Raw genomic sequence first — 20682 nt, forward strand, 5'->3', positions numbered from 1 at the left:
GGGGCAGCAGCTATGTAGTCTAACCACACCCATAAACACATCCTGCTGTGATTAGGGCATCTTGTAAGTGCTAATAATTATTACACCTTTGCAAAATTCTACTTGTCTATTGGATTAAAAACTAATTAGTTTTCTCTTCCCCTATTATAATCACTCCCCCTGGGAAAGGAAGAGAATCAATCATATTTTACCTGCTGCCAGTATACTTTAAGAACAATTTTGCAAGGCTGCATTAATAATGATTAATATGCAGCTGCCTCCAGAATTCCAGTGATTGCCCTTCCCAGCAGCAGCACAGGCTCTGGAGGATAATGATGAGCTGAACTGGGCAGGAGAGCAGCATGCTCCTTCCCCCGAGCTGGTGGAAAAAACAGCCCTTTTCCCACCCAGATAATATCCTATGTGCCCAGAACCATTTACGTGTGAACTCACTGCAGCTGCAATGCTTACAGCTTCCTGTCATCGTTAGAAAGAAACCACTAAGGAATACAACTGTTCAGTTGGACCTGAGCTAAAGAACTTATTCCCAGGAGTTGCAACTAATTGGTACAACTAAAGCCCTAGGTGGCTGTGAGATGTTTTTAATAGGTTTGGAGGCCTACAAGAAATTGCCAACTGTTACAGGGCTGGGTGTGTTTGTGTGAAGGTGACACTTGCATGTCATCTCGTGAGCTCTCTGGAGCAGGGAACCATTTTATTACACATTTAGAAAGCATCTAGTGGGTGCAAATCATATAAATAGTATTTAAATTGACTTCTTTTCCTTCAATGCAACTGCTACATCAAAATAATATAGGTGGTTGTTCAAATTTAGAGACTGTGAAGAGCCATGGGTTGAATAGCAGTGTTGCAGTATCTTTGCAAGAATCAGTGCTAGAGGACAGAATTGTTCACAGTATAATGGATCAAACCTTAAAGGGTCAAATGCATCCATACTTGCGTAGATTATAGCCTATGGTTTAAAATGGCTTGTGCTTCTGCTTCATGTCCACACTAGGATTATGCTAAACCAGTTTGGTTGCATTGCCTTCTGGGTAGGTATTGCAGAATTCCTAGTGCAGCTCTCAGAACTAGTGATTCCTGGGTGGTAGTATTATGATAATGTACTATGTAAAGTCCTAGAGAGGGGGGAAAAAAACAACAACTTCAGAAAATACCATTACATTTTAATTTGCTAACAAATTTATGTCCCTCATTGAATTTGGTGCACCACTTGTTACATTTTATTTACTTATTTTTAAAATACACTTTTAGTAACATTATTCAGAACATAGCTGTAGTCAGAAAAAAGTGAAACAAATTTAAAATTAAAATGCACAATAAACTCTGTAAGAGTTAGAGGAAATAAAACAGATTATGATATTTTTCAGAAAGCAGTAAGTCAAAAGCATAGCTCTCAACAAATCTGGGACAAATTCTGGCCAACTAGAAAATCCTAAAGCCAGAAGCAAGAAAATAGGGGAGAGGGTGCCCAGCAGCCCATTCCTAGACTCATAGCTTCCTTTAGAATCCATGGATATATCACACCACTCCACTCCTAATGTTATCTAGGATAGGAGCCATCAGGGAGTTCTTCCCAAGGAGCAGAGGGGTAGCTGTGTTAATCTGTATCCAAAAAAACAATGGGGAGTCCGGTGGCACCTTAAAGACTAACAGATTTATTTGGGCATAAGCTTTCGTGGGTAAAAATCCCACTTCTTCAGATGCATGGAGTAAAAATTACGGATGCAGGTGTAAATATACTGACACATGAAGAGAAGGGAGCTACCTTACAAGTGGAGAACCAGTGCTGACAGGGCCAATTCAATCAGGGTGGACCAGTCCACACAAGAGATCCACTTCCTGGACACTACAGTACAAATAAGTGATGGTCACATAAACACCACCCTATACCAGAAACCTACTGACTGCTATACTTACCTACATGCCTCCAGCTGCTATCCAGGACACATCACAAGATACATTGTCTACAGCCAAGCCCTAAGATACAACCGATTTTGCTCTAATCCGTCAGACAGAGACAAACACCTACAAGATCTTTATCAAGCATTCTTAAAACTACAATACCCACCTGTGGAAGTGAGGAAACAGACTGACAGAGCGAGATGGGTACCCAGAAGTCACCTACTATAAGACAGGCCCAACAAGGAAAACAGAATCATAGAATATCAGGGTTGGACGGGACCTCAGGAGGTCATCTAGTCCAACCCCCTGCTCAAAGCAGGACCAATCCCCAACTAAATCATCCCAGCCAGGGCTTTGTCAAGCCTGACCTTAAAAACTTCTAAGGAAGGAGATTCCACCACCTCCCTAAGTAACCCATTCCAGTGTTTCACCACCCTCCTAGTGAAAAAGTTTTTCCTAATATCCAACCTAAACCTCCCGCACTGCAACTTGAGACCATTACTCCTCGTTCTGTCATCTGCTACCACTGAGAACAGTCTAGATCCATCCTCTTTGGAACCCCCTTTCAGGTAGTTGAAAGCAGCTATCAAATCCCCCCTCATTCTTCTCTTCCGCAGACTAAACAATCCCAGTTCCCTCAGCCTCTCCTCATAAGTCATGTGTTTCAGTCCCCTAATCGTTTTTGTTGCCCTCCGCTGGACGTTTTCCAATTTTTCCACATCCTTCTTGAAGTGTGGGGCCCAAAACTGGACACAGTACTCCAGATGAGGCCTCACCAATGTCGAATAGAGGGGAACGATCATGTCCCTCAATCTGCTGGCAATGCCCCTACTTATACAGCCCAAAATGCCATTGGCTTTGTTGGCAACAAGGGCATACTGTTGACTCATATCCAGCTTCTCGTCCACTGTAACCCCTAGGTCCTTTTCTGCAGAACTGCTGCCAAGCCATTCGGTCCCTAGTCTGTAGCGGTGCATGGGATTCTTCCGTCCTAAGTGCAGGACTCTGCACTTGTCCTTGTTGAACCTCAACAGATTTCTTTTGGCCCAGTCTTCTATTTTGTCTAGGTCCCTCTGTATCCTATCCCTACCCTCCAGCGTATCTACCTCTCCTCCCAGTTTAGTGTCATCTGCAAACTTGCTGAGGGTGCAATCCACACCACCCTCCAGATCATTTATGAAGATATTGAACAAAACCGGCCCGAGGACCGACCCTTGGGGCCCTCCACTTGATACCGGCTGCCAACTAGACATGGAGCCATTGATCACTACCTATTGAGCCCGACAATCTAGCCAACTTTCTATCCACATTATAGTCCATTCATCCAGCCCATACTTCTTTAACTTACTGGCAAGAATACTGTGGGAGACCGTGTCAAAAACTGCTAAAGTCAAGGAACAAGACGTCCACTGCTTTCCTCTCATCCACAAGGTGCAAAGCAAAGGAGAATCAGGCCCCTGGTCTTTATTGAAGAAAAGTAATTAGAAAACATCATGCATAATCTTATAGAAGGGATGATTTATATTCCAAAAGGCAAACTATGTTTCGTTCAGCCCTTAATGCTTCATTACCCATCTCCCCTGGGGAGCATGTGCCCAAAGAGAAGCTGTGGGGTATGGGTAGATGTGGTTCAAACTATTTAGAAGACATTTGGGGCTGACACTCTCTATCCTCTTAATTGTCTCCAGAACAAAAAATGTTTTCAACAGTATCCTCCGGACACACATACCATTATGAGAAAGACCAAATCTAGTTATCTTTAATGCATTAGAGCATAATTGGTAAGGGTTTAAGTGTATCCACAGCATGTTTAAACAAAACCCACGTATACAGCATTATTCTGTTTGCCATGGCATCCTTTGTCATTTGTGATACAAATTGCCCCGTGGAAACATGGCTACTCCAACAGAAGAATAGGACTGAGGCTTCATTACAGGGAAAAGAAGACTTCAGTTTAAACACTCTAAGCCAGATTCTCCGCTTCCTTTCATGGTCATTTATACCTGTGTAAAATGTGTGTGAAACCTCTATCCTGCTGACCTGGTAGCATTCTACATCCACTCTGGCCAGGTATAATTGGCTACACAATGTGCAACATGGTGGAGAATCAAATCCACTGCACTTACTACAACTCTGCAGCTCTATAACAGTGCACTGGATAATCTCAAGGCGATCTGTAAACCTCATTAGTTAAGCCTCACGGAATTCTTTTGAAGTAGGTTAAGTATTATTATCCCTGTTTTCCAGTGGGAAAATGGAGTCAGAGAGAAGTTAGCGACCTGCCCACAATCACACAGCGAGTCAGTGGCGGAGGCAGAAATGGAACCCAGGACTCCTTAATTCCTAGACCCTGCTCAAGCCAATAGACAGCATTCCATCCATCTAGACTATAGACATATTCTGAAAGGTCACTGGTAAATTCAGTATAGGAAAATCAGCTCACAGTTAGTGAGTCTTAGTACACATTATCACATGATTTTATATTAGGCTGTTTGTTACAGTGTCTTGAAGCGGGTCTTAAAATGAAACACTGTGTTTGGTTACGTCTATCCTGATATCATAATAACAGGCTATTTCTACTTGTACCGAATTAGTCGAATAATCTTATTATTCATGAAATCAGAGGCATGCGGGTGGGAGGAATCCACACAAAATCCATCACTCATGGCTATTTTTAGCACCTCTTCTACAAATACCTGGAAGCTATTAATTTGCTTATTAGCTGGTACCACCCAAAGTCTCTTTAAGTTCTGTCTAGTGTACTCCTCTTCTGGCAGGCCTTCCACAGTCGCGACCCAATCCAAGGTCAAGTGATTGGGGTCCTGCAGGTAGCTGGATATTGAAGACAGGTTGCCATTGAAGCAATAGTAAAGTCTGGAACCCAGCAGCTTCAAGAACAGAGATGACGTGCTGAATATGTGGGCGCTAAATACTTCCATGTTGGAGGAAGACAGGCTGTAGATCTGGGGCGCTTCCCGAACAGTGAAATGAACTGTCTGTGTCCTCTGATCCAAGGTGATGTTGAGCATGGCGTTCTTCTCAGCTTTGGAGAGCTCCACCTCCTTCTCTTGCAACGCTTCAATTAGTGGCTGGACCTGATAAAAATCTGCCTCCCGTCGTAGCAAGCCCATTTCCTGGAAGTCTTCAGGGAGGTCCAGGTGGGAAGTTCTCAAGAAGTTCAGGATGTAGCGGAACACTTTGCCATCTCTGTCAATGAAGCAGTTGCCTTGGCTATCCCTCTTGGTTGGCATCTTTCCACTGAACATGGCACCCAGCATGGAGTCTGGAAAACTAGTCAGGGTAGACAGGGAAGTGGTGTACAGTTTTCCTCCAACATTGAGAGTTATAGGTTCTGACATGATGAAAAAGTCACGATGCTGGGAATAATACTGGGGGGGAAAAACAAGACATGTTTAGGGGTTCAGAACAGCCACTTTGGGGAATATCCTTGATTTACAAGGATATACATCTATTTCTATGTCTATATCATTATGAAAACCACAGAAGCTAGAGATGGGTAAAGTTTTAGAGGTCATCTTGGACATATGGGAGAGAAAGACAATTTTGTTCTGGCTCCCAACAGATATTCACAACGGCTTTGTCCAGTTCATTTTAATAATGGTCTTAAGTGAGGTACTTCCATCACTTCCCATCCAAAATGAGGGTAAAATCCTGGCCCCACTGACTTCAGTAGGGCCAGGTTTTCATCCTGGGTCCACCCAATCCCATATCCCTCATGCACCCAAAACTTCCACTGAGCCACACAGAAGTTTGGGGTGCATAAGAAATAAGAGATCAGGAAACTTGCATATCTTTGGTGTTCCCTGCACGTGCTCCATTTAGAGCGCAAGGGTGTTACCAGAACCACAGAAGTTACCATAGCAGAACATCACAACACTGCTTTGTGTTGTCTTCACCATGTTACACAAGTGTGCGACGGTGACAAGTCCTAATCACACAAACGTCGCAATGCACAGTCAGGATGTTGTGCTGCCAAACACATATGGCTCCATGCAATAATTAAGTTGCTCTCCAGTTCTTCAAGGTTCATTACAATCCCAGTCTAAGAGGTTTCATCGTTCAGAAACATTCCGGACCATGTCTCCAACTAATTTAACCCAGCGTAGTACCACCGCAGTCAATGAGGATTTTCAGCAGCTGAGGATCTGGTGCTCAATCTAGTGTTTCCTTTCCTCAGCTTCATGTTCCTTCTAGCTGGGGGTTCCCAGTCCAGTCTAATCAATGGCTCCCCCTCCCATCCAGAGATACAGGTAACTGTCTTCTACAAGCTCATGCTGCAATACGTATGTTCATTCCATAGACAGCTGCCACATTGCTCCCTGTAGAATACACTCTGAGTGGAGGCATTTCAGTAATTAAATATGGAATAATGAGAGATACTGTGCCACCATTATTGGCTCTGTAGTCATATTAATACACATAGCGACAACATGATCTTACACTGTAAACTCAATTCTCCACTGGCTAATACCAAAGACAGTAACTGTGCTCCTCTCTCCTTTCCTCCAAGGATCTCCAAGCACCTGCAGACATTTGTAAGTTAAGGTTCACAATACCCTTGTGAGACAGGTGATTGTGATCTCCATTTTACAGAGGAGGAAACTGAGGCACAGAGCAACTAAAGCCTCGATTTTAAAATGTGTGTGCACTCAACTCAAGACTTAGCCTGGTTTTGGAGAGCCACTGTGCACGCATTACTTCAACAGGGGCAGCCGGCATTCAGCACCTCTGATTAAGATAAGGTGTTAGGGATCTGAAGCTGAGCACCCAAGAAGGGAGACACCCCTCATTAATGGACACTTACATTTTGATCTAAGCAACTTACCGAAGGTCACAGAGGAAGCCATTGCAAAAGCCCAGATCCAATTCCCAGCCTTTTGTCTAAACCACAAGTATAGCCTTCCTCCTCATACCTGACATTCCATTAACCCGTGATGTACATTAACCCATTAATGGGTGGAAGGAATCAGATCTGCTTGAGCACATAGCAGCTCTCTGAGCCTGCGGAGCTCTTTGCGTATAAGATCACTGGTTAGATGCCTGTGTATAGCTCGTGATGAAGACCTTGAGCTTTAGTACCAGCCCCACACGTATTTAATAAAGTTGGGCAAGAACTCCGGCATATAGACAGACACAGTTCACTACAAACCCCACAGTGCCTGTGGCACATTCCCATTATTAGCTACAATGGAATGTTTCGTGAAAAAAAAATTAGTTCCTAGGATAAAACTATTTTTTCCCCAACCTTAAACCCTGCTCTCCACTGAAGTGTCAGCATATTCCACTGCTCATGAAGAATTCTATCTACAGCTTTCTGCTTATGTAGAGCAAGGAGATGAGTCAAAATTATATGAGGGGGTGGCCTGCCCTGGCTCTGCAGTTCAATTGACAGCTATGAGTTTTCCCAAGAACTGATACTCTGGCTGTAAAAAATTGTTATGAATGAAATGTGACATTCCAGAGATCTGCCCAGGATGAACTTTTTTTTTTTTTAAAGTTTAATCAAAGAATAAAATCACCATATCCTACTATATGGAACACAGAGAACAAGCCCATTCCTTTGTGTTATTACCACATTTCTCACCCTCTTTGCTAGTCCTGACTAGTTGGAAAGAGAAAAGTGTGATGTTTTCACTTAGTTTGTGGGACAATCTTCACTTTGGCACCATTGAGTGTCAAGGATTATAAAAAGAAAAGGAGCACTTGTGGCACCTTAGAGACTAACCAATTTATTTGAGCATGAGCTTTCGTGAGCCACAGCTCACTTCATCAGATGTGTACCGTGGAAACTGCAGCAGACTTTATATACACACAGAGAATATGAAACAATACCTCCTCCCACCCCACTGTCCTGCTGGTAATAGCTTATCTAAAGTGATCAGCAGGTGGGCCATTTCCAGCACAAATCCGGGTTTTCTCACCCTCCACCCCCCCACACAAATTCACTCTCCTGCTGGTGCTAGCCCATCCAAAGTGACAACTCTTTACATAATCAAGTCGGGCTATTTCCTGCATAGATCCAGGTTTCCTCACTTCCCCCCCACCCCCAAACACACACAAACTCACTCTCCTGCTGGTAATAGCTCATCTAAACTGACCACTCTCCAAGTTTAAATCCAAGTTAAACCAGAATATCTGGGGGGGGGGGGTAGGAAAAAACAAGAGGAAACAGGCTACCTTGCATAATGACTTAGCCACTCCCAGTCTCTATTTAAGCCTAAATTAATAGTATCCAATTTGCAAATGAATTCCAATTCAGCAGTTTCTCGCTGGAGTCTGGATTTGAAGTTTTTTTGTTTTAAGATAGCGACCTTCATGTCTGTGATTGCGTGACCAGAGAGATTGAAGTGTTCTCCGACTGGTTTATGAATGTTATAATTCTTGACTTTCCAACTAGTCAGGACTAGCAAAGAGGGTGAGAAATGTGGTAATAACACAAAGGAATGGGCTTGTTCTCTGTGTTCCATATAGTAGGATATGGTGATTTTATTCTTTGATTAAACTTTAAAAAAAAAAAGTTCATCCTGGGCAGATCTCTGGAATGTCACATTTCATTCATAACAATTTTTTACAGCCAGAGTATCAGTTGTCATTTACAACTTATTGTTGTAAAGCCATTTACAATGCACACTTTGCTTCTCTACAAAAGAAAAAGGACACTAAACTTTCTAAACTACTACATGCTACAAGGGGCCACAGCAATGGTTCCCTCACCCCACCTAGCAATATTGTTAACCTATCCAACTATACTCTCAGCCCAGCAGAAGCAGCTGTTCTATCTCGGGGCCTCTCCTTCTGCCCCTCCACCCCCACGAACATGATACAGTTCTGTGGTGACCTAGAATCCTATTTTCGACGTCTCCGTCTCAAGGAATATTTCCAAAATACCTCTGAACAACATACTAATCCACAGAGGTCTCCCTGCCAACACTACAGAAAGAGGGATTCTAGATGGACTCCTCCTGAAGGTCGAAACAGCAGACTGGACTTCTACATAGAGTGCTTCCGCCGACGTGCACGAGCTGAAATTGTGGAAAAGCAGCATCACTTGCCCCATAACCTCAGCCATGCGGAATGCAATGCCATCCACAGCCTCAGAAACAACTCTGACATCATAATCAAAAAGGCTGACAAAGGAGGTGCTGTTGTCATCATGAATAGGTCGGAATATGAACAAGAGGCTGCTAGGCAGCTCTCCAACACGAGTTTCTACAAGCCATTACCCTATGATCCCACTGAGAGCTACCAAAAGCAACTACAGCATTTGCTCAAGAAACTTCCTGAAAAAGCACAAGATCAAATCCGCACAGACACACCCCTGGAACCCCGACCTGGGATATTCTATCTACTACCCAAGATCCATAAACCTGGAAATCCTGGGCGCCCCATCATCTCAGGCATTGGCACCCTGACAGCAGGATTGTCTGGCTATGTAGACTCCCTCCTCAGGCCCTACGCTACCAGCACTCCCAGCTACCTTCGAGACACCACTGACTTCCTGAGGAAACTTCAATCCATCGGTGATCTTCCTGATAACACCATCCTGGCCACTATGGATGTAGAAGCCCTCTACACCAACATTCCACACAAAGATGGACTACAGGCCGTCAGGAACACTATCCCCGATAATGTCACGGCTAACCTGGTGGCTGAACTTTGTGACTTTGTCCTTACCCATAACTATTTCACATTTGGGGACAATGTATACCTTCAGATCAGCGGCACTGCTATGGGTACCCGCATGGCCCCACAGTATGCCAACATTTTTATGGCTGATTTAGAACAACGCTTCCTCAGCTCTCGTCCCCTAAAGCCCCTACTCTACTTGCGCTATATTGATGACATCTTCATCATCTGGACCCATGGAAAAGAAGCCCTTGAGGAATTCCACCATGATTTCAACAATTTCCATCCCACCACCAACCTCAGCCTGGTCCAGTCCACACAAGAGATCCACTTCCTGGACACTACAGTGCTAATAAACAATGGCCACATAAACACCACCCTATACCGGAAACCTACTGACCGCTATTCCTACCTGGATGCCTCCAGCTTTCACCCTGACCACACCACACGATCCATCGTCTACAGCCAAGCTCTGCGATACAACCGCATTTGCTCCAACCCCTCAGACAGAGACAAACACCTACAAGATCTCTGTCAAGCTTTCTTACAACTACAATACCCACCTGCAGAAGTAAAGAAACAGATTGATAGAGCCAGAAGAGTTCCCAGAAGTTACCTACTACAGGACAGGCCTAACAAAGAAAATAACAGAACGCCACTAGCGGTCACCTTCAGCCCCCAACTAAAACCCCTCCAACGCATTATTAAGGATCTACAACCTATCCTAAAGGATGACCCAACACTCTCACAAGTCTTGGGAGACAGGCCAGTCCTTGCCTACAGACAGCCCCGCAACCTGAAGCAAATACTCACCAACAACCACATACCACACAACAGAACCACTAACCCAGGAACTTATCCTTGCAACAAAGCCCGTTGCCAATTGTGCCCACATATCTATTCAGGGGACACCATCACAGGGCCTAATAACATCAGCCACACTATCAGAGGCTCGTTCACCTGCACATCCACCAATGTGATATATGCCATCATGTGCCAGCAATGCCCCTCTGCCATGTACATTGGTCAAACTGGACAGTCTCTACGTAAAAGAATAAATGGACACAAATCAGATGTCAAGAATTATAACATTCATAAACCAGTCGGAGAACACTTCAATCTCTCTGGTCACGCAATCACAGACATGAAGGTCGCTATCTTAAAACAAAAAAACTTCAAATCCAGACTCCAGCGAGAAACTGCTGAATTGGAATTCATTTGCAAATTGGATACTATTAATTTAGGCTTAAATAGAGACTGGGAGTGGCTAAGTCATTATGCAAGGTAGCCTGTTTCCTCTTGTTTTTTCCTACCCCCCCCCCCCCCCAGATATTCTGGTTTAACTTGGATTTAAACTTGGAGAGTGGTCAGTTTAGATGAGCTATTACCAGCAGGAGAGTGAGTTTGTGTGTGTTTGGGGGTGGGGGGGAAGTGAGAAAACCTGGATCTATGCAGGAAATAGCCCGACTTGATTATGTAAAGAGTTGTCACTTTGGATGGGCTAGCACCAGCAGGAGAGTGAATTTGTGTGGGGGGGTGGAGGGTGAGAAAACCTGGATTTGTGCTGGAAATGGCCCACCTGCTGATCACTTTAGATAAGCTATTACCAGCAGGACAGTGGGGTGGGAGGAGGTATTGTTTCATATTCTCTGTGTGTATATAAAGTCTGCTGCAGTTTCCACGGTACACATCTGATGAAGTGAGCTGTGGCTCACGAAAGCTCATGCTCAAATAAATTGGTTAGTCTCTAAGGTGCCACAAGTGCTCCTTTTCTTTTTGCGAATACAGACTAACACGGCTGTTCCTCTGAAACCAAGGATTATAAAGTGAAGGTGGCTGGTTCAGATAATTAGCGATAGGATATAGACCCTTTTCTCTCTAGGTCCTGGTTCAAATCCAACCCATGTTTATACTGACACAAAGGCGGTTTGGTACCCTATATAATATGAGGTTTGGGGAGGGTCTCTCAGTCCAGTTCCAATGGACATAACGTAACTGGCCCCTTTTTTGTTAGTCTGAATGGAAGGGGCCAAAGATTGAATGGAAACTAACCTGCTCTTTCATCCCTGAAGGTAGTTACTTCCAAGTCCACGTGAAGAACAGCTATATCCCAAATAGAGCATGTCGGTCTCCCAGGGTATTCTAATTTTTGCACACACTGGATTCATTTAAAAAAGATTTCTGGATTGACTAAGACATGAAAATATTTTAAAAACCCCAAAGCGGATTAAGTTTTCAGATTTTTTTTTTTTGCACTCTGTAGCCAGTTGTCTTGTAAAATTGAATTTGCATACAATAGGCCCAATGTCTGCTTTTGTTTCCACTTTTCATTTCATTTATAAAGCTTCCTATCTTTGCAATGCTGTACAAACAAGACAAATCTGATTATCTGGCAGCCCAGGACAACCAAAAACCCCAGTGCAAATGACATTTAATTAGTTGCTAGCTGCTGGACACACCACTGACTTGACCTTATTGACGAACACATCTGACCCTAGGCTGAGAATGAAAATGGGCCTCTTGCCTCACTTTCCCTGTAAACATTAACTAAAGGCAGATGAAATGGATGACTTGGCAGTCTAGCCTGCTGCTTTGCTGAATTCCTCACCCGGGCATGATGTGTGGGCCCCATCCTGTACTATCAGGATCATGCATGTAGCTAATGTAATAATAAATAATAGCTAGCTCTTATATAGTACTTCTAATGCAGGACTTAACTGCCATTCAGTAGCATTTATGAAGGAAGTGAGGTGGGCAGATGGCACTCAGTCTTGGATCAGCAGCAATTCTCAGCAGATGCACCCAGGATAACTAAGTGACATGCGTGCAACGAAGGGGGTATTCATCCATGAAAGCTTATGCTCCAATACGTCTGTTAGTCTATACAGTGCCACAGACTCTTTGCTGCTTAGATTCTCTTCGAGTCAGAGACTTACCACATCACAACTTGGGGCTTGACTATATGGCCACATTGTGCAGGAAGCTGGTATGTAAATCTACAGTGTCATAACCAGCCACACACTCACTGTCCACGTGGACCCTGGTGACACACACTAAAAATTCCATACTGTGCTTTGATCTACTGTGGTTTCAAACAGCAGCAGATTAAAGTACACTACAAAACTTTTAGTACACAGAGTCAATTATTGCATGGCAGGCTAGTGCACTTTAGAATTATACCTCATCTTGCCACACACTAACTCTCAATGTAGACAAACCCTTAGAAACAGCAACAATTAATTTTAGCAATGACAAAAGAAAATATTCAGTCCAGTCATGTATTTTTGCAGACAATGAAATATGGAACCCAGGTTACCGTGGGACAAGTCACCTTAATAAAGAACTCCCTGCCTGTCCAACTGGATTGAGAAAGGGGCTCAAGATTTCTAGATAAAAACGTAGAGAGAGATTGTCCCCACTGTCTATACACCGCTGTGGCCCCTTAGCCAGGTGGGGGAGCATTCCATCAGGACAGGCATGACAGAGAACAGCTTTCGGCCGTCCTGGACAAGGCCAAGAACATGTGGTGTATCAAGTAGAGGGGAATCTCCATAGCAGAGACCATGGAGTAGCCACAGCTAACCTAGGCAAGACTGCTGAAATTTAGAGCAGCTCTCTAGGCTGCCTAGGTCACACCAGCCCAGAACTGGGAAGGTGCAAAGGTGTCTTAAAGCACCTTTGTCTCCTCTTCTCTATGTACCTCAGCAGGTGCAGCACACAATGTGAGAACAGCTGTCTTGGCTGACATGCTGGGGATGGAGCCTGAGACCTCCAGACTTAAAGTATGAGTCTCTATAGCTTGAGCTAAAGAGCCAGGCTTGGTAGCTGGGGGCTGTGACAGACTCACTATCCTCTGTGGATGGGGGCCAAAAGAGTGGGGTGGGGACATGTAACACACACTGAACAGTGGGTTACACCAGTACAGAATCTCACTTCAGTATATTTAGCCCTTCTATAGGCCCCTGCCATTCAAGGATCTCAAAGCACTTCACAGTACAATCAGTAACTACCCTCAGGGAGGCAAGTAAATAGCATTATCTTCACTTTGGTGACCAGATGTCCTGCTGTTAGGGGCTTTGTCTTATATATGCCACTACATCTCTTCTCCACTCCCTCCCTCCCCCTAAAAAAGTGTCCTGATTTTTCAGACTTGCTATTTGGACAGTGAGTCAGAGAAAGTTTAAGTTGTGTGACCTTGGGCATGCAGCATTTCATAGCAGAAATCTCTCTATCCCAACTCCTAGTCCTGTGCTCAAGTCACTAGACAGCTTGTCTCTTGGAACAGAATGACTGAGACATGCACTGGATCTGTAGTGCCCATTGTAGGCTGTAATACCGAACTGCAGCCCCTTTGCTGAACAGAGCCAGGACATATGGTATGCATGATCTGCTAATACAAAAAAACCATAGAAGCTCACTCCAGTTCTGCTAGCTCTGATGAGTTTTGAAATGGCATCTTTCATGGGTTTTTATGAGCACTCTTCAGAACATTGACCTCCTTTAGCAAAAACAAATCAAAGTCAAAATCTGTTTGTGGGAAAAGCTTATTAGATAGAAAATGGCCTGAATGTCTCTGTTTTGATATCATGGAGTTTTCTTCTAGTCCTACTGCTTTTGACTTGGCAATTGTGTTTACAAATGTTGCAGAGGAAAGAGTTTATTTCCCAGATTCCTTTGACTATAATCAGTTCAGTATCAGTTTAATACCCAATACATTCTCCATCAAAGGCCTAAGTCCTGTACTTGCAGGGGGACAGACTCCTTGATCCCATCTTTCCCCTAAAAGTAAGCTGTTTCATTATTTTTCTCAGTGTTTTCTGTGTTGGAGTTTCTTCCCATTCCTTGTGTGTGTTTTTTTTTCCACTCCTCCCCAAAAATATCCTTTTTATTTCTGTCAGTTGTCCTTTCCTCCCTTCCTCCGCCCCATCCCATCTCTTTTCCCTCTTCCAAAGGTCATGTGACCCTCCCTTCGGTCAAGGTGGGCTTGTCATGGATAGTGGAGCTCCCTCTGCTGCTCCTGCAGTTGGCCTGAGGTAGCTGCAAAAAGGCCCATCTCTTCCTCTCCCCAGCCCTTGCAGTGGTCACAGTCCTTACTGGGACAGGGAGCAAGCTTGGTCTTGAATATGAAGTGCTGTCATAGACCACCAGGCCAGCCCCACTCTGTACAAGTCTCACATCCCATGCCAGCTATCTTCTATCCTTGATCCTCACTGCTTACCCTTCTGTCTTTTTGCTCCCCATATCTTTGTGTGCTCCCATCTCCACCCCTTCCCTGTATCCCACTTCCCCTCTCTACTCTTGGATCACATCATCACTAACAGGAGCAGAGTGAAACTCATGCGACACTGATGAATATCATTCTACTGCTTGGGAAACAGCAGGGTGCTGAGCCAGTGGAAGATGCACATTAGCTCATCTCTTCTCTCCCAACTGCGTAACTCAGATTGCTCTGTGGGTGGATCACCCCACTGCTCTTGTACTACACTATCTAGCAGGAGCAACAGAGTGAAAATGCCTAGTCTTGCATCAGTTTTACTCCGCTGTTGCCAGCCCCAGTGTGGAAATGCACAGATGGGATGGCCGCCATATTACACTGTGTTCAACCCCCTAGATACTAGCAGACAGCAAATCAAAATGGTTTAAAGCAATTGCATGTAGGATGGGCTTACAAAAAGTACATACTGCCAGACGAATCTGACTGCATTATTGGAGCTTAATTCTAGCAAGAAAAGCAATCTGATCAATGCAGCCAGAGTCTCACTGAATTCAGTAGGACACCTCATTAGCACAAGGGCCTTCTTACATGGGTCAGATTGCACCTTAATGCAGAAAGGGAAAGTGGCACATGCAATCTCATTGGATTCTGGTAAAGCATTTTATACAGTGTCAGTGGACCACAAAATCTTACTCAAAATTCATTCAAATTAGCTTTGGTAGAACACAGTGATATGGCTTAAAACTAGGTAAGGGACCAGCAAAGGACAATAGTAAAACAGCATGTTATCAAGTCAGAGAAGGTGCCTAGTCAGATACCACAAGATACAAGTCTGGTCCTGTTGAACATCTTCACTGATGCTATGGAGAAAGAACGTTAATGAAATCTGCATGATACCAGATAGGGAGGAATTGCAAATACCAGTGAGGAGAGACAGAGGCAACCAAACAGATTAGAAAGTATCAAAGTGAGGTTTCAGTCTGGAAAAAAATGCAAATCAGTACCTCTGAGAACAAATATGAGTGATCACTGGGAGAGAGACCCATGAAAAGCAGTCATGCTAAGAGAGACAAAGGGGGTGATAACATTAGACATGAATCTTCAATGTGTTATGGCAGAGGGAAAAAAGACCACTAGCATTTTGGGCTGCAGAGGCATTGTCTCATAGAACAGAGAAGTAACAGGCTGTGGGCGTCTTCTCACCAGGAGGAGTTTAACACAACTGGAAGAAATTCAGAACAGTAAAGTAACAGGCATCTGTGAACTGGTGGCATTGGATGATAATGAAAAGTTAAGAGAGCTAAATATGGGTAGTTTAAGAGAAATCTCAGGGTACCAGACAGTCTGCAATATATACACCAGCAAGGGAAATGAATTATTTAGGGTGGTACAATGGAGTATATAACTAGCGGTTATAAAATGAAAGTAAGAAATGGAACATTTATGCTAAGTATCAGGACAAACATCCGGACTAAGATCTATTAGCCTTTGGAATAATGCTCAAGAGGTGGAATCCCAATCTCCTGGGTCATTTTAAAGAAGAAAAGCGAAGAAATGTATTACAGGGAATAATTCTGCAGTAGCAAGGAATGGATTGGCTCCATCTAATAGGTAGCTGTGGAAAAAATTCTGACCATCTGTTCATGGGCAGCTAAGACTTTAAATGTGGTGGTTTTACAAGAAAACATGGTTGTTCCAATTATTAGGCTCTGGTCTCATTCTCATACTAGAGTACATTAAAATGAAATATTAGGGCTGTTGCGATTGTTCAAAGGCAATAATTAGAGGCATTATGCTTGTTCTGTTTTGGGCTGTGTGCCAACGTTTCTCATGTTTAGAATGCATTGCTCTCACTTGGTCTTATATGCTTTATTTTGTTGCTTTAGCATTCATTAATTAAAAATGTCACTTGCCAACAGAGCTCTAAAACTGTGCATCAGAACTGAGACCATGCAATACCCTATTTCAAGTTCAGGTAAAAATTCCCATACTTACAAAATACCTAGATACTATGATCAACAGCGCCCTGCTTTGAAATCTAGATCTGGTTGCTCAGTCTAACCTGTCATTCATGCTCTCTGCTGTTGAGCACTCACCATGACTGTGTCCATCTATGTGCTTTGTTTCCCATCTCCATTCAAAACAGTATTATTATTAGCAATGCCTAGAATCCCCAGTGAAGGATCAGGGCCCCATTGCGCTAGGCGCGCATCAGACAAACACCACAAAAGACAATCCCAGTCCCTAAAGACTTACAGTTTAGGTGCGAGGCAGGGTGTGACAGGTAGACAAGACAGACCAACAAGGTAGGAGTGGGAGAAGTACCCAAATGAGCAGAGTTTAGCTGAAGAATAGAAGTGTCAGCTCACCACTTACCTAACCAATGCCAGCTGGCAGTGATCTGTAGGTATCACAGCAGAGGTAGGTTTTAAGCAAGGATTTAAAACAGCATCTGCAGAGAATAGCTTAATGGGGATGGCAGGCAACTATAGTTGGCCATTCACTCATATCTGCCTCAAGTCCTGAAGTGAAGGCTTTCCCCTATATATTTGCGTGGGCTTAGTTTGATTGAGCTCATTGTGGAAGACTCATGCTCACCCACACCAGTGATGGAGGACAATACGAGCACTATTTCCACCAAGAGCTATCTATCTTGAAAGACAGAGGGCCCCAGTAGTTAACTGCTTCGCTAAACCTGCATGTGCCCTGTCTTTGCTAGAGGTCTGATTTTGTGCAAGAGGAATTTTCAAGGCAGTCACTAATTCAGGGCCTTCACCTCTTTCCTTGCTCACTCTGTATCTGGGTGAAATGGCCTAGCCTCGCACATGGGATCCTGACTGGGGGAGGGGAAGAGGAGATCAGAAGATCCCAGCAGGTCCAGGGCTGGTCATGACCATCCTCCCTTTCTTTATGGCCAGACGAAAGGGATGTCCTCACATTCTATTTTGTTGTTACATAGCGTCACGATTTGGAAAAGGTTGAGATCACTGGTCTAAGAGACTGGAGAGCTTAGAGGAAAATATGGTGGGTATTATCAGGGCCTCATCTTGGAAAGCCCTTTCCCCAAGTAGACATGGAGAAATTTCTCTGCAAAACAGACACACAAGCAACATAAACACGAATGTTCATTTCATCACATTCCCCAACTTCCTTGCCTTTAGCAGTCAGCTTTGCACCATTCCTCAATCCCTCATCAATTTAACACTGAGGAGTGGCTCAGCATTATCAAGTGCCAAAGAAGTGCATAGAAAACTGCTTTAAAGCACCATAAGCGGTCAGAAGCAGCGCTTGGTTCTCGCCACAGTGCTGGCACTTGTTGCTTAGAGGTAGAGCTAAAGGTAAAGGGATAAAGGTTGAGGATACTGAAACCAAGCAGAGGGTTGCCCTGGGTGGGGGACAAAGGAGAGGAAGACAGGGTTGGAGCCCACTGGGGGTGAGGGGGGGGGAAGAGGACAGAGATAAAATAATGGGTCAAATTGAGGCAGAGGAGTGAAATAATCAGTGTATGGGGGAGAAGAGGAGAAAGAAATGAAGCTCAGGAATTGCTGAGGGTGTTGGGAGGAGGGCAGGGAGAAGAGATCATGGAGGAGAGAGAAAAGAACCAATTGCAAAGTGATCCGAGGATCAGGGCAAAAGCCGAGTTGTAACTCACAGCTCTGATGTGACCCACCCCTCAGAAATGGGCTCAGGGGACCATTCCATTTGGTTTGTAAAGTCACATATTTAGGGAGGAAGCAGCCAACTGCCAAACTGAACCTTCGATATATTCAAGAACACCCCCCCCAAATCAAAAGCATACTCTTAATAAAGCAACACCCCCCCCAAATCAACTTAAGCATACTCTTAATAAAGCATTTCACATGCTCTTCAAAGTCCTGGCCAAATTTCCCATAGGGAACTGCATTCCACCCATCTAAAATCCTCCGGGTAGCTACAATGGGATACTATATTATCTCCTGTGCTGAATTGCTGGGTAGACAATTGAGTGTAGGTAGACATATTAAGTTTGTACACCTACTAATTGAGTGGTTACTTAGTTCCTTCCTACCCCAATCATTTCCAGAGGCAGCCCTGCCATCATAGATAAGATTATCACTGACACAATGAATGCAGTTAGAGAGAGAGATGCAGTTTTGTGTTAACTGATGACCAAACAAAAAACAAAACTAACCTGCCAGTTGTCATCAGAAACTAAACCTTACCAACAAAAAGTGCACTTGGTTCTATACATGGACAACATCTCTCTGCCTGTACCTATATGTTATTAACCACCAAAGGTGGGCACAGTCCAGTACTAAGCAAAGCAAACTGAGCCCTGTATAAAGAAAAGGAGTACTTGTGGCACCTTAGAGACTAACCAAGGTGTGAGTCTCCTCACAGACTGGTGTAAATCAAGAGTAATTCAAATGGTGTTACACTGGGGTAAAACTGGTGTGGGTGGAGAATCATAGTCCATAGCTTGGTATATGGAGGCAGCTGCTGCTAACGAACCCCAATCATCATTTCAGTCCACACTGGGTAGTCAGTCACTGAGAAGGGAGATGTGTATAAGGACCCCAAAGCACTAGCGTTATTAGGGAATTAGGGGGTCCCTAGTGCCTTAAGGCTTCCTTCCCACGTTACAAACTGCTACTATTACCCAGCAGCAATGCTGTCTGCTTGTTTGCAGAAGGGGCTGGGAGTCGGGCTCGACTCCCCGCTCTGCCACTGGCCCTGGGCGAGTCGCTCCACCGCTCCGCACCTCAGTTTCCCCTTCTGCGAGAGCGGGGTGAGGACACTCACCTGGGGGCGGGGGGAGCGCAGGCTGGCACGGGGCTGTGGCGATCCCAAGGGCGAGTCCAGGGCTGCGGGGCGCCGCCGTCCCCAACAACGCACAGCACCAGCCTGGGACCTCGAGCCCCCAGTCAGTCAGTCCCCGCGGGGGCAGAGCCCAGGGCCGGGAGGGGGCCCCGGGACTCACCAGCCCCGCAAGCATCCCGCTCCTCGGGGACCCCCCAGCCCGCGGCGGGACTGCGGCACCCACCTTGGCCCCCGCGCTCCGCGGGCCCCTGTCCCCGGCGCGGGCTGGGGGAAGCGGGACGAGCCCAGCGAGGGTCGGCACGGCAGAGGGAGAACGGCTGGCAGGCAGGATCTGGAGGCCCCGCAGCCCTCCCTGGGACTTGTAGTTCTCAGGATGCCAGGTCTCCAGCCAGGCCACTGGAGCGGGGAACTACAACTCCCAGCAGGCCCCGGGGCAGAGCCGGCAACTCGCCAGCTGGTGTTAAAGGAGACGCAGGCTGTTATTATTGCCTCTGAGCCGCTCCAGCAGCAGCGCCAGAGGCTGCGCGTGGGGTAAGGGCTGGTTGCTGCAGCAGCCCTGGCGCTGTGGACTCTGCTTCTGCTGCAGCCGCCGCCGCCTCCCCTTCTTTGCGGATCGTTTGCGGTGCAGCAAGGTATTTATTTGCACGGCAGGCAGGGCTGCGGAGGGTGGGGTAATAAGGATGCTGAGAAATATTTCGACTGTGGCGTTGGAAGGGTGGGCGAGCGCGCGCGCGTGTGTGTTTTCTAATGATCGCCTCGCATGGCACTGACAGTAGGCAAGGCAGCAGCCAGCTTGAAGTGGGTGGCTAACTTGGGCAAAGGTTTTCATCAGGACAAAGCTTGGGGGGCGGAAGAGGTTGTCTTGCATCCTTTGAGCGAAAGGGGATTGTGGGGAGAGAGGGAGATGGGTGATAGTCCCATTCTGTGGCGTGACACTGGACTCTCTAATACAGTATGTGACAAGTACCCCCTAATGAGCTCTGTAACAACAGCATTATTGGTCCAGATCCAATCTATACTCAGGCTGAACTCTCCTTGACTTTGATAGGAGTTTTGGTGGAGAAATAAAAGCAGGCGTTGGCAAGTAATTTGTTTGCCAGTTTATGAAGGATCTC

The 20682-nt window shown here is 45.2% G+C and overlaps 2 protein-coding genes across 5 annotated transcripts in view; one reads left to right on the top strand and one right to left on the bottom strand.

Annotated features, from left to right (window-relative positions):
- Positions 1-1149: 1149 nt before the first annotated feature.
- Positions 1150-19938, bottom strand: KCTD21 (potassium channel tetramerization domain containing 21). Of its 3 annotated transcripts, none has more exons than XM_048840763.2 (2): positions 19791-19938; positions 1150-5294 (listed from the first exon to the last, which is right to left on the bottom strand). In XM_048840763.2, exon 2 carries the CDS (start codon positions 5262-5264, stop codon positions 4482-4484), a length of 783 nt encoding a protein of 260 aa, XP_048696720.1. In that variant the 5' UTR covers positions 5265-5294; positions 19791-19938; the 3' UTR covers positions 1150-4481. The 3 variants fall into 3 exon arrangements, with proteins under 3 accessions (XP_048696720.1, XP_048696711.1, XP_074982374.1); XM_048840754.2 differs by having other exon boundaries at positions 19550-19917; XM_075126273.1 differs by lacking the exon at positions 19791-19938 and adding an exon at positions 6752-6838.
- A 98-nt stretch (positions 19939-20036) lies between these two features.
- The window catches only part of USP35 (ubiquitin specific peptidase 35), a 67477-nt gene continuing 66831 nt past the window's right edge, over positions 20037-20682 (top strand). For both annotated transcript variants that reach the window (XM_048840531.2, XM_075126278.1), the window contains exon 1: positions 20037-20199. The gene's annotated coding sequence lies outside the window, so the exon portion shown is untranslated. The remainder of the gene's footprint in view (positions 20200-20682) is intronic.

Source organism: Caretta caretta, chromosome 1 (genome assembly GCF_965140235.1).
Source record: "Caretta caretta isolate rCarCar2 chromosome 1, rCarCar1.hap1, whole genome shotgun sequence".
Classification (NCBI taxonomy): domain Eukaryota; kingdom Metazoa; phylum Chordata; order Testudines; family Cheloniidae; genus Caretta; species Caretta caretta.

Excerpts from the sequence above, each read along its gene's own strand:
- KCTD21 (XM_048840763.2), bottom strand. The coding sequence starts at position 5,264 with ATGTCAGAACCTATAACTCTCAATGTTGGAGGAAAACTGTACACCACT.